The sequence below is a fragment of the Dasypus novemcinctus genome, chromosome 15, assembly GCF_030445035.2.
Source record: "Dasypus novemcinctus isolate mDasNov1 chromosome 15, mDasNov1.1.hap2, whole genome shotgun sequence".
NCBI lineage: Eukaryota > Metazoa > Chordata > Mammalia > Cingulata > Dasypodidae > Dasypus > Dasypus novemcinctus.
In genome coordinates, this window is record NC_080687.1 from 34,327,664 (window position 1) to 34,341,698 (window position 14,035).

At 38.1% G+C, this 14,035-nt stretch overlaps 1 protein-coding gene across 4 annotated transcripts in view; it reads right to left on the reverse strand.

Moving 5' to 3' along the window:
* Nucleotides 1-14,035, reverse strand: part of PCCA (propionyl-CoA carboxylase subunit alpha) — a 537,919-nt gene that overhangs the window by 6,654 nt on the left and 517,230 nt on the right. For 3 of the 4 annotated variants that reach the window (XM_058276458.2, XM_004458407.4, XM_071208225.1), the window contains one exon: nt 7,971-8,111. The exons of the other annotated variant lie outside the window; for it this stretch is intronic. In XM_058276458.2, coding sequence (XP_058132441.1) covers nt 7,971-8,111 — 141 coding nt within the window. The remainder of the gene's footprint in view (nt 1-7,970; nt 8,112-14,035) is intronic. 4 annotated transcript variants of the gene reach the window in all.

The following is a 14,035-nucleotide window of genomic DNA, read 5'->3' on the forward strand; positions in this document are numbered from 1 at the left end:
CATCGCTCGTGAGGGAGCTAGGCAGCAGGCCCAGCAGAGGCAACACCTTCCAGATTTCCCCAGTGTGCGCAGATAGCCAGGGCATTAATTGTGCAGAGATGCTGCTTACAAACTCCGAGTTTCAATAAGACAGCTCACATGTGAGGGTGCTACTACTGAAGGATTTGTGTAAGTGTACTTCTCTAACACTTTTGTGAATCATCTGATAGAGACTTAATGATTGTGACAGGATGTCTCCAACGTTAGGCTTACAAAATGGTCACAAGCCTCAGAAGTCTTTTTGATAAGCTTAGTCAGCCTGATGCACTTCTCCGCTGTCTATCTAATTGGTGTAAAGTTTGTAGACCTGAATCCTGTATCTTTCATCCGGCTTATTGCATCCTCTCCTTTGACACAGGGTCAAGGTTCACATTCACATCCGATTATCAGAGTGGCATTCATTAAGCAGGGGCCTGCCTTGCACCAAAATGAGTTAGCTTGAGCGAAAACTCAGCCCATTTACTCAGCAGATTTTACCATGTTTAAAAGGCCTGAATGTCACACAGCATTGCTCTGTGCTGAAGAGTTTCAGACATCTCCAGCTGATGATTAATTGTGAGTGATGGGAAATAAAATCCAGTAAAGCCAGCTGCTTGCCATGGTCGGCAAAATGACTATAATGGATATAGGCTGCCAATTTTCCAGTTTTACTGGCAAGTCTTCCAAGTGTAATTAAGGGAAGTTATAAATGATATGGAAATCTATCAAGTCCCATTTATTTTCAGAGGACTCTTCCCCAGAGACTTTTATCTTCGAGCTTATAGTATGCTTTGTTGTGCTAATGATTTAAGCCACTTCTTATTTCTGATTAAAGTCCCCAATATCCTTCTACCAAGCTCTCTTCGCTTCTTCCACAAAGATTAAAAGACACAGAAACTTTCTTCTACACCTGAGTTGTTCTGGAAAACATGCTAATATTGGGGTACATTTGACAACATGTATAATTCAAACTGCAAACTGTGATCAGCAGTTAAGAAAGCTCAAGGAAAGTGTAGGAAGAGAAGGCGGGAGAAGGAAAAAAAAGAAAAGAAAAGAAATCTACCAAACATAAAAGGAAGCCCCCAAAAGTAAAGAGCTGAAAGCTGTTCTCAAGAGCAGACACTCATCAGAAGGTGGTGTAGCTCACTAATGTTATTTGATTTGGAATAAAAGCATGAAAATGATGGCAAGGGCCTAAAATTGGAGATGTAAAGGATGACTGCACAGTATTCCATTTCTCAATTTCATCCTTCAGAGCCACAAAATGGGGGTGATACAGTGACTGGATGAGATTTACAGTAACAGCTGTGGTCTTCCCACACAAGGGAGGCCCTTCTAATGGGCTAAGGTCTGTTTTGAACAGACGGGGAGTAACAAAACAAGGTTCCCTATTAAGAGTGTGCAGTCATATTTCTGATAAAGAAAATGATTATGGGAGTCAGATTTCCTTTAAGACAAACCCTACCCTCTTTTGTCGTCCAAAGCCAGAGCTGTTTTAAAGGTGTTATTTAAATGTAGGAGAGATGACATAAATGGCATAGAGTTTTTTTCCCCCTTGTAAGCCTACTCTCTAGCAACTGTAAAGAATGCATAGGAAACTGTGCCAGTGGCATATGGCTTTCTACTGTGCTAAACATTCATACAAAAGACAGGTTCATCAGTCATTGGAGTATCTGGATAAAAAATTAGCTCCTGATGGATGGTATTTTGAGCTTACCTGCTGCTAGTACATTACCAGAGAAACACAGGTTTTGAAACCCACATGACATTAGAAACTGCAGACCATGAAATACGACACGTGCAGGAGCACATAATGTACGCCAGATTATACAAAATAATAAATAAGCTATTTAAACCCTCTGCCTAAAATTGGGCCCGCTGCAAGGAACCCTGGGTCACTTCTACACAGGCCAATTAATGCACAGCATCTGCTGTATAGAAGCAGGGCATGAAGCACTTCCGAATGATTTCAGCAATTAAAAGAAAACTGTTTCCTGCCTGTTCAGACATCAACTGTTTCAATGCAAGAATGAGCACCAAATCACTGTGTGCAGCTGAAAAATTAAGTCCCCTTTTTGGGAACGGGTGGGTGGGAGGAAGAATTTTTATGGAAAAAGGAGCCTTCTTTTGTTGTCCTACATTCTGTGTTTTTCTGCCAAATTAGACAGAAGGCTCGGAGGGTTTACCGGCCCATTGCAGTCTCCCCTTCTGCTGCACTGGGCCACCCGAAAAACATGGATCAATATCAACCCTGCTGACTATGCCACAAAAGTGAAAATCCTTCCATTACATTTTTAAAGGCTGTTCTACTTAGAACACAGGTGCCTGAAGGCAAAGCATTTTAAGGCCCTCACAGCTGAAGGCACAGCCACAGAACCACCACAAGGAAAAAGGCATCTCAGATGTGGTTAAAAGGCAATGCTAGAATCTGATAACTTCTTCTTTCTGAACCAATAAGACAGGCTGGTAAATATCCCCTGATACTTCTGAAGAAGAAACGTGTATTCACATCCCCACATCTTCACATAAAGAGAGAGGGAGAAGAGACCCCAGGAGACTGTGCAGTATTTAAGCAATGATGGAACATCATCAAATTTCGAAGAAAGAGAAGACAAGCCATAGCCACGATGCCAAACTCCTTATCCTTTAATGGGTTTGTGCCCAAGCTGACTTGCTCAGAAGAGTCCCGCTATTGAACCATGGCTGCTGTCTCTGTGGACCTCTAAGTACACATCTGCCCCTGTGCTCGCCTCCACTTCCCACTGTCCCTCGCTACTTGGACTCCCTGAAATTGTGCAGTGGGCCTTGAAGCAGGGAGCTGAGACGCTTGGGGAAAGAATAAAGAGAATTGCAGCTAATATAAAATGAGACGGATTTTTCTTAAAACTCCTTAAAATGAAGAAAAGTTCTAATCCCTACTGTCCTCTAAATTAAACTCAAAACCAGAGCCAAAGCCTACAGATACAAACAGAACTAGTTAAAAATCGGTGAAATTTACAATGAGACTTAAGAAATGTGAAACATGCCATTGTACAGGACTCATGGAAATGATCTTTTTTTTAAACGAAAGGGTAAGAAAAGATATTCTGAACATTGGTAAAATTGAGAATTGTCATCTTCCAAAATGTTTAAAACAAAGGTAAGAGATAACATATCCTCTCATCCCAAGCAGATGATTCCCTGAGAAAACAGAATCAAATGCCAAACTTATACAAGACTCTACTAAGTTTATTTATTGATCTATAAAAATATTTAATCTTTAATTGATAATTATCATTGAGACAAACTGTAAAAATTCCCAAACTGCTCCCTCCAACAAAAATTAACTCTAGAACTTAAAAATAAATGTTTGCTGGAAAAGGTAAAAACGTTAAACTCAGGATATTGGTTATCTCTGAAGAAGGAAAGACAGGAATCACATTGGGAAGAGGCAGGGCAAGTTCACTGTAAATGCAATGTTTTATTAAAAGTTAAATAAAAATCTGAAGCAAATATGATAAAGGTGAACAGGGAGCATGAGTGCTTGTATATTCTAATTTTTGTATGTCTACAATATTTCATAATTTAAAAGTTTAAAATATTAGAGAATGAATTCATGAATCTATTTACACATGTTTTGGAATACAATCTGAGCTTTGGATGAAAAACTGGCATTTTGTCAAATAAACTGCTTGAATAACCACTGCTATGAAATATGTAAATTTAATTATTGCAATTATTTTATGATTGTAAATCAAGGTATCTAGAAACTGGAAAATCTATCAAACAGCCAGGCTAGATTCTCTGCCAGGGAAAACTGCAATTACTGCAATAAGACTGCATGAGGTAAACAAATGTGATGCCAGACAGACACCCGTGTCAGGAGGGCCCAAGCAAACCCTTCTCACCTAGAATACCTAATAGCAAAGGAGTTCTCAAATCCTGTTGCAAATGAAAAATCAAGGTCTTTAGCCAAGTTTATTTAAGATTTCCCCCAGATCAGCTAGAAGCTAAATTCCCTGATGATCTGGAGACAAGGGGGAGATGGGAAGATTATACTCTGCAGTGAGTACCTGTGTCTTGTGGTCAGCGCAGCTGCCCATCTGCTTAGGTGACCTGGCCCTGAAGGAGCACGTGTAAGGAGGGGGAAAAGCCAGCATCAAAGTCTGGGTAGCACTCCTATTAATTAGTATACATGCTACATTTTCATTGGTAACATTTCTTGCCTAAGACCCTGCTTACAAGAGCATTATTTTCCAACACACAGTTACACTACTGATAGAGGTTGGTTCTATTACAAAGCTTATCTTTCTCATCTTGGCCACATAAAATACTTCAAAGTCTGTCTTACTAATATTGAATGGGTTAAATGGCAAGAAAAAGAAGCAACAGGTACTATTGTGTTGTATCACTGTATTACTGTACCTGATTTCACAAACTAATAATTATGAAAGAAATTAATGTAAATGGGTATACAACCTGTTTCTGGTCTGTAGCTTACTTATTTTTCTGATTGCAATAAATAAGGTATTATTTTTGATGCAAATCAGAGATGACTACAGAATCTGAGCATAACTAGGAAAGAATCTTAACTAAATGTTATGCTAAAATAGTTTCTTGGGCTGGATCTTTTTGTTTCTGATATCAAAAGGCTAACAAAACAAATGTGCTCATAATGATTTCATTTTCTACTTCAAAGTAAAAATGAACATTGTGCACCAAATCCAGCAATTTTAAGTAACACACTAACATGTGGGAAATATACATTCAGCCATTAATTGGAAAGAATATATTTTTAAAATGTTTTGATTCAAGAATATAATATAGGTAGATGTTATAAAAATATTTCCAGGCCTTTAAAACTGTCAAGTTTCTATAGCTATGTCATTCTTTCCATTTTTAAAAATTAAATTTGTGATTCTTGATTTTAATAATCTACTCCTACATTGTTTCCTTTTGGCTTGTTTACTTGTATGCATTTTACTGTGTTTATTAACTAGGATCCGCTCCTCACCAGGTAAATACACTTGTTCAAAAAGACTAATATGCAATCATTTAAAAAAATGATTTAACTGCCACATTTAATGTTCAGTAGTAGGTGACAGATATTGAAAAAGTATTAGGAACTTTTGCTGTGTGAACCCTAAAAAACCAGTTATATTTTCTGTGCTTAGGGAAAGGAAAGTGTTTCAAATGAGTCAGTTCTCAGACCTTTACACACAAAGTGCACTGAGTGCATTTATTTCTGAATAGCCACCCCAAATCATTTTTTTCCTGAGGTTTAAAAACTGTTAAAAGTGCTTATTTCACAAAACAAATTTATTATTATTTATGTAATACTTACAAAGAACTTCTTATTGTTGAGCCCACCATTCTAAGATTTGTCAAATTTTACTTAGCTAAATGTTAAAATTATAGATTACTGGAATTTAAACTACAAAACAAAACAAAAAACTCATCAAAGAAAAAGAGAATGCCTGAAGGCCCTTAGCTATTTTAGGTCCTTGTTTCCCATGAAAATATATGGGGATGATTGATTCCATCATCTTTCTACTGATAACAGTGGAACCTAGCTCAGCTATTGTTATTGCTGAGAAAACACAGCACGCCCTGCAGTGTTATAATAATTTAAAACCAAAAAACTTAAAAGTTACAAGTAGTATTCTCTTATAATGGGTTCAAGAAAGTGCTGTACCTCTGCAGCCCAAGGAAAGTTTGTGTTTTAATTACAAGATAGAATTGTTCTAAGAATCAGGGATTAAACGTCTCACCTTGCATTTGATTTAGGTATTAGCGGTTTGGACATTTTTCACAAATAGTAGTTCAAGACAAAATACTGTTTTATCAAAACACAATGCTACAGAATATGAAAGGAAGTTCTCCAAGAGTGGTATTGGGAGCTGGGGAAAGGAAAAAAAGAAAGCATATGCTTTACCTGAGCAGCCTTGTGCCCACAGCATTTATAAATGAGGTGAATGGGCACAAGATTATGAGCCAATTCACTAGGTGCACCTCCCTCCCCCCACGCCCGAGCCACAGTTATGCCTGGGTGGGGCGTGTATACTCTGACTTTAAAGGAATACATAAAATATAGGCCTCATTTCTCCATAGTAATTTTTTTTACAGTTAAGTGTTCAAATTAAACCATTCTGGAATACCCACATTTTAATTACTGGTTGTTGTTTTCAATATCTGTGCTACCTTAATGAAGCAAAGACTAATATCATATTGTTTTACCAAAACATTAAATTATTACCCAGGAAATGGAAAATATGAAAGCTAACCCTTTTGTTATATGGAAACTCTAGCTATGAGAAAGCTGTTATTAAACAAGCAGCGGCCACTGATCAACTGGAGTTGCCGGTGCCCAGTTTACGCCGTCTGAGTAGCTACAATGAAGGAAGCTAGTGCAAGCTGGAATCCTCCCATCCCTCCATGCTTTCAGCAGGAGCCCCTTCTCTCCTTCACTCCTTTCCTCTCTCCCCTCTCACGTTTTGACTCAGGCATTGGTAAAGGGTTTTTAAAAAGCACAAAAGTGATTTTATAATTAAAGCCACACAATTAGGACTGATGAGCTCTGGACGACAGTATAGAAATTACACAACTTCTAGGAAAAAACTTAAGAAAAATAAGCAAACCCCTCATGCTGTTTACCAAGCTACACTTCTAGTCACTAGAAGATTCTACTGACCACTCTGATATTGCAGTATATGAGTGCAGATTTTAGAATGCAGACATACAAGACTTCCCTGTCCCTCCCCACCCCCACCATATATGACATAAATAATTCTTATCACCTCTCCCAAATCCTTAACACTTGGGTATTAGACAAACTTAGCCAGTGCTTTCTTCCATGAACTGCAATGCTTTAAAAGTAAAAGCAACAATTCATAGCTACTTAGCTTCTTCTACACTTTCCTAGAAAATCTGGGAGTTCCAATGATATATCATCAGGTAAAGCAATTGACAGTCTTCCAACTTCACATATCACATATTCAGGGCTCATTTAAAAATTAAATATAAACTGAAATATTCATTTATTGCAAAGACTTCTCTATAAGCCAATGCCAACCATGTGAACTTTCCCCAAGGTTAAGATATTTTTATGTTAACAAATAAGGAGGCAACTTTAATATAATCTTTATAGGAAAATATGTGAGCCCCAGAAACTTAACTGAGATACAAAATGGAACCATCATATAATCCATTAAAGACTATCATAGTTGGCCACTATTTTTTTCTGCCCACAAATAAAAATGCAAGTACTTCAGTTCTCTTAGAATTGCTCTGGATGTGTCTTAAGTTCTCTTCTTTTCACCTTTGCTGCTCAACTTTAAAATCAATAGAGATTTCTATCCCTGCTCTAAGAGAATATACATACCCTACCAATTTGTCCATAGCCAGCCATCTTGAGACTGAGTATGTGAGGAACTACCAATATAACTTTTATTTGTTCCTCAATATCACAAGGTCAGGATGAAAAACTTAAAAACTGTGATCCGACATTTATTTATCAAATTATGGAAATGCTCTGGTACTACAGAGATTAGAGAATTAACCTTCCTTTATTCTCTTTAGACACTTAGACCAGGGATCATGCAAAAAGTTTGCCATTGGAGGCTTATTTCTTGGCATGAGATCTTCAAGGATACTTAAAGCAAAGAATGTTGGAGAGTAAATAGCAATTTTATACAATCCTTCCTTAAACACTAAATTTAATAAATAAACAAATCTGGCCTTATATCTATTCTGGTCACAGATTCTTTGAGAGGGGAAGCACTCAAAACATTACTAACCTAATTCAAATGTGAAATAGATAAAGAACGCACAAAATCTATTTTGCGGTTTTATGTGGGAAGCATGATTCAGTAAAGAACTGCAGAGAATGTGATCATACTTTTAACCAATCATTCTGGAAAGGGAATTCTGAGACCAGTAGATGTTCACCCACATTCCACAGATACTTTACTTACCATGTCTCCTGGCTTGATAGAAACAGCCACCACCACTCCCGGCATTGGGGATCTCAGAATACTGCTTGTGTCTTCAGCCACTTTTTCCAGCATAAATTTGTTCAATTCTGCAGCGAATTTGGTTAAGATATGCATCTGATACTTAAGGGGGAAAATAAACACATAAAAGATAGCATCTAAATGACTGAACTTCTCCTCAAAAGTAGAATTAATTCAAAATCATATTTTAGCTTTTAAATTTAAACAATAATAACATCCTTGAAGTCAAAATACTTTGAAATTATTGCACACAGAACAAAATATATTCATTTGGTTTTGGCATATGTTGTCAGTTATTTAAGCAACTTCTTGAAATAAGAACCACTCCAGTAATTAACTAGTGATAAATACAAATCACCCTGCATCACTGAGAAAAGCATCTTGATACTTTGTAAAGAAGAGAGCGAGAATTTATTTTACTTGCATTCCCCCTTCACCCTTTAGAAACGTATCCCCATTAACCCAAATTCTGTGAGCTGGGTCAAAGGGATAACAGGAGTGACACTATAGAACAAACACCAGTAGATGGCAGCAGATTTCTGTCTCAAACTTTTTATACTCATTGAGGAAGGTGTTGTACTATGTATCAATAAGACAAAGGGTGCTCATTTTGGGCAAAACAATATTTAAAATTCAATTTTTTCCCCCATGAAATAAAATGTTATAGTCACTATTGAAAAAGTTAGCTTTTCTTTTTAGGTACAACATCACGTAACAATATGGTTAGGGTAAATAAAGAGGAGACAAAATCTTCTGTGTTAAGAGACAATAAGAATTAAGATTTGAAAAATACTGAGAGAAAACAATATATGCAGCCAAATATTTTAATGGTACCTTTGTAGGTGGCTCTCAAACAATCAGGGGCAGAATAGGGCAGTTTGATTAAACAGCACTGCTAATAAAGAGAATTCCTACCTGGCAAAAAAAAAAATCCTAGATCTCAGGAGAGACATATTAAGCATGATTTAATCTGTCCAAACAGAAGCAAGACAACATGGCTTGAGGAAGTGATATGCAGTGAAGATGGAACCATCACCTGAAGATTTTAGGATTCCAACCAAAGTGTATTTATCTTGGGGAAGATAGATGCAGCATATGAGGCTCATTTTGTTCACAAAAAAAACTGCCGTAACTCAAAGCCTCCTGTGGGCATGGTGATGGCAGGGATGGGAGAGATGCAAAAATAAAATATAATTCATCCTTCAATGCTGTACAAGGATGATGAGGATCTGTAAGTGTGTTCTTTATAGGGTCTATTTTCAAAAAAGAGGGGAGGGTGGGCCCCACGGGAAGAGCTCTGATAGCCTAAATTCCAAGTAGATTTGCAATACTGTGACAGGTTGAATAACATCTTTTGCATGTTTCTTTACTACTGAGTGTGTGTTTTGCAATCAAGACATACAAGTGTCTGCCAGCTTCTGAAGGATATGATCCTTAAGTGAAATTACAGTGCAAATAAAAGCTTTTTGCTCCTATTAAAATTCATCTGAGTCATAAGTGGCAAGGGAAAAAAGCAAGGAGAGTGCATTCTGCTGTCAGTCTAATAAACATTCTGGGCAGAGGGACTATTTATCAAAGATGAATTGTACCTCAAAGTCCTTCATTAAATCTATGGGGGGGGTGGGGTGGGCATTAAGCAATGGAAGGAGAGAATATAATTATACCAAATTGCAGAGTTTTAGTATCCGTCCTCTGTCTGTCTGCCTTGGGAAAAAACACAACAACAATCCAGCATAACTAGAGGCATTGGAGTCAACAAAAAAGTTGCTTTTCTAGCTGACTGGCATCACCCTGGGCTGCTTCCATGGGATTGAACAGTATTGTACCTGGTTATTTAGTTTCAGTATAGTGTCCAGATCTATTTATTGCTGTATTTTACACAACTCAATTTCAAAATGTGAACTCTAAATTCAGGAAAAGTATCTTTACACACTGAAGGTAGTAAAATTTACCACATTTCACCATGATGAACATACTTAAAAACTCATTTTAGATGTATCACAAAACAGCCTTAATAAGAAAGAAGTGCTAAGAATGTACTTCACCCCATTTTTCCCTAGAAATTACAAGATGCTGACTATAACTCTATCCCTTTACTATTTTTATAATGTTCATATCTTTTGGATTCCTTTCTCTGTAGGACTCCTGCTTTGCTTGGAAAGAGATGTAAAAGAGCCACAAAACTCAATGCCTTTAGATGCGGTCTTTGTTATTGATGAGATGTTCCTTTTCCTTTTGTATTTGTTTATTGTTCTTAAATCTGTTTGGGGACTAAGTGACTTATTGTAATCGCAAGTAAAAAATAACAACAGAGTAAACTCCTCAGGAAAGGCCTTGTTGGAAATAGTTGGCTTAGAAATGACCTTCTGAATATAAAAAGAGAAGGCAGAGAGAGGCTTCTTTTTTAAAGATTACCTTTGATGTTGTACTGACCCCATCAGAGTACCCACACAAACACGCCTTCTTAAAACAATCTCTTGGCTCACCCTTGTAGCCTTACACAAGGGTGCTTGCCAGGATCCGATCTAAGTGGAGTGCAACATATGGGCCCATAGAATGAATTGCCTGGTGAGAACCGTAAAAGCTTTTTGATGCCTCAAAAAAGAAGTCATTTAAGAATGTACACCAAGGCTTTCAAAGCTTATGATCAAAACTGCTATTTCAATGAATTCTTAGTGGTAGAGACAGAGAAGCCAACTAGTCTGGAGGTTTTAGGAGACCTCTCCTACGATGTGTGCAGGGCAAAGAGTTGGGGGTTATGACGTATTCAGATATGCCTAATGGGTTCTGTAAAACTTCCCTGGAGAGTTCGGTTTTTAAATTTGTTGTTGTGTTAAAGCGAATAAACTACAAAGTTGATGTTTTTCCAGTGAGAGTCCAAGATTTGAAAGGCTGGTTGTCAAGAAAGAGAAGCACTATCCTAGAGGCAGCCATAAGGTTTTCATCCTGCTAGGTCATGAGAAACATCTGCTTGAGTGATAAGAAGCTTGACTGAGCTAGGCAGCCACTGAGCGACCAACTGATTAGCTCTGGTTTTATCAGTAGATGTCACTTCACTATGCTCAGTTCAGGGGGGGATGTTCTCTAAGTCAAAGTCAAGGTAAAGTTTTTGAAAAACACTTAGTTGTATAAGAACAGAAAACAGGTGCTGTGTGAACCTGGGCTAGTCAGGCTCCTCAACTGATACAGGACAATAAAGGAGAAACTGTGGTGTCATCTAATGGCCTAATTATGGTAAAATAACGCCAGCCTGGGTATATTAGCAAATTAATTTTATGGTGACTGTAATGTAAACCCATGTCTAACAAGATAATTTCTCCAAAAAAAAGAATAAAAGAAGGAAGGACAGGAATCATCCTGAACATATTACACGAGATAGACAATAAAATAGAACACAATAGCATGGTTTTTAAAGTTAATTCACAGATCTTAACATGGAAACTGATAAAAAGAGAAAAGCCTGGAGGCAGGTTGCTGTCGGGGGAGAAGGAGGGAGCCAGTCACGCTGTGGGAGGGATATATGCTTTTTAACTGGACTTAGTTAACAAAAACATGTCTGTGAACAGGCATGCCCATCGGTACTCTTGCGTATCACAGAACGGAATGAACGGAACAAGGAGCTCCGTTTGCTACCTGATACCTACACTCAGATGGTCACACAAAACATCATCCTGCTAGTTTCTGCATTAGTTTAGTATGTCAATCTCCTTACAGAGTTTAAATTCATGTGTTTATTTCCAAGTCCTCTAGATTTACCAGCGATTTTACAGAATAATCCAAGTGTTAACATGTTTGCATGATTTAGAGGAATGTGGGCTGCTTACAAGATAGGCACTTCCAGTTTGCTTTATGTGCTTTTTTCAATTATGATTTCAGAGCCTTTAGCATTGTTCCTCTTAAAATGGACTCAGCTCCAAATTTCATTTCTACATCACTCTTCCAGTAACATTTTGGGTATGTACAGTTGGTGAGCTGCTAATGTTTTAAAATATCATCTGAAGGAAGTGGATGTGGCTCAAGTGATATGGCCTCCACCTACCATATGGGAGGACCCAGGTTCAATCCCAGGAGCTGGTGAAAAAGAAGAAGAGAAAGTGTGCCTGCGTGGTGAGCCAAGTGACTGCGCGGTGAGCCAAGTGCCTCAGTGGGTGCCCGCACAACGAGCCCAGTGCCCATGTGAGTGCCTGTGCTGTGAGCCTCGTGCCCGCACAGCAAGCCTCGTGCCTGCATGAGTGCCCATGTGGTGAGCCAGTGCCTGTGCAGGAAGCCAGTGCTTGTGCAAGTGAGTCATGCAGCAAGATGCTGATACAACAAAAGGGAGATGAAGGGAAGAGTCAAGGTAAAGCGCAGCAGAAACCAGGGACTGAGGTGTTGCAGCTGACATGGAACCTCTCTCCACATCAGAGATCCCCAGGATCAAATCCTGGTGAATCCTAGAGGAGAAAGATGAGAAGAGAAGACAAAAAGAGAAAAAGATAAGGAAGATCACATAGTGAATGGACACAGACAGCAAAAACAGCTAGGTGGGGGCAGGGGAGGGGAAGAAAAATATAATTCCTTTAAAAAAATAAAAATAAATATCATCTATTGGCCATCTCAGTACCAAAAATAAATGTTACTTCACTAAGCCAACATTTGAGTCAAGGGTATATGATGAACCTTTACTATATATTTTGCATCAGTTATCTTAACATCCTGAATCACTGGCCAAATACTATACAACCACCCTCACTGAATAAGGTGGTAGGTACATTTCTTCAGAGACAAGGATCTCTTCTTACTCAAGATTTTACACCTTTTGGTCCCAAGAATCACAAACAGTAAGCCATATGTTCATTTCCAGTGTGGCAGTGAGAGTTAACTTTCAAATGTTCCCCTAAATGTCTACTTTCCTAATGCAGAGCAGGAAAAAAATCACCAATGGTTTTAAAGTGACAGCTATAACTAACCACAAAAGTGATGTATCCTTAAAAATATCAGGGTATGAGAAAAGGTACAGAAAATCACTAGATATAAATTAAAACACATAAAAAGAATCAGAATTGTAATCCAACCATATTTTCCTTTCCTAAAATCTTTGTGGGATACACAGCTAACACTTGAGTAAAACATACCAAGGGTTAAAAAGCCTCATACATTATAATACTTTAGTATCAGGCTCACTTGCTCAATTACTAACTAACCAACTAAATAAATAAATAAATAATTGAACCAATCCATATCTCCCAAAGCAAAGCTAGAAACATATAGAATTAAGCCTGTGGAAGTCCTTTTTGTGGAGTTATAACCCAGGCAAAGGAAGTGAAATGAACAGGCAGCAGCAGTTAAAGTGCTTGCCAGCCATAGCTTTGTACAGCTGCAGTCGCTGGAGCAACCCGTGAGCATAATGCTGTGACAACTCCATCAGTGTAGTCTCAAGGTAGCTGTCAATCAGAATGCATCATTTAATCCAACAGCACTCGGAGGACTTTCTCCTACAACCCACATGACAGCATATCTACAGCTCTATTTATATCAGCGCCCAGTTGTGTTTACAATGCTGGTATAATTAGAAAAGATGCAACAGGCAGCAATATTATTGAGATTTCCATTTTGCAGTATTGCCCTGTAAAGAGTGATCTTGCTTCACAGAGTCATGCTAAATGACAAAAGGCTATTTTCTTCAATCTTCCAGCTCAGACAGCACTTCATTTGCAGCTATCTATAATTAGATTAATGGTGTAGAGTAGTACAAAGCAGGCCCACTTCACATCAGATAGCATATGAATTAGGACAAACACTTATTTCAATTCCAGGCAGAGAAAGCAATGACTGGGGTATTTAGCATACCCTTTATGGTAGAATGAGATGTTAATTGTGTACCATTACCTCTAAACTGCTTGCTTGTTGTATAAATCACTGTGCTAATTGATGCAGAGATAGAAATGTAGCCACAGGCAAGAAAGCAAAGGAATGAGAGCCGAAGATGGAGGATAAAGGATTATCGAGTAAAACCATATGGAGATGAGGTTCCTTTGAAACCTTTG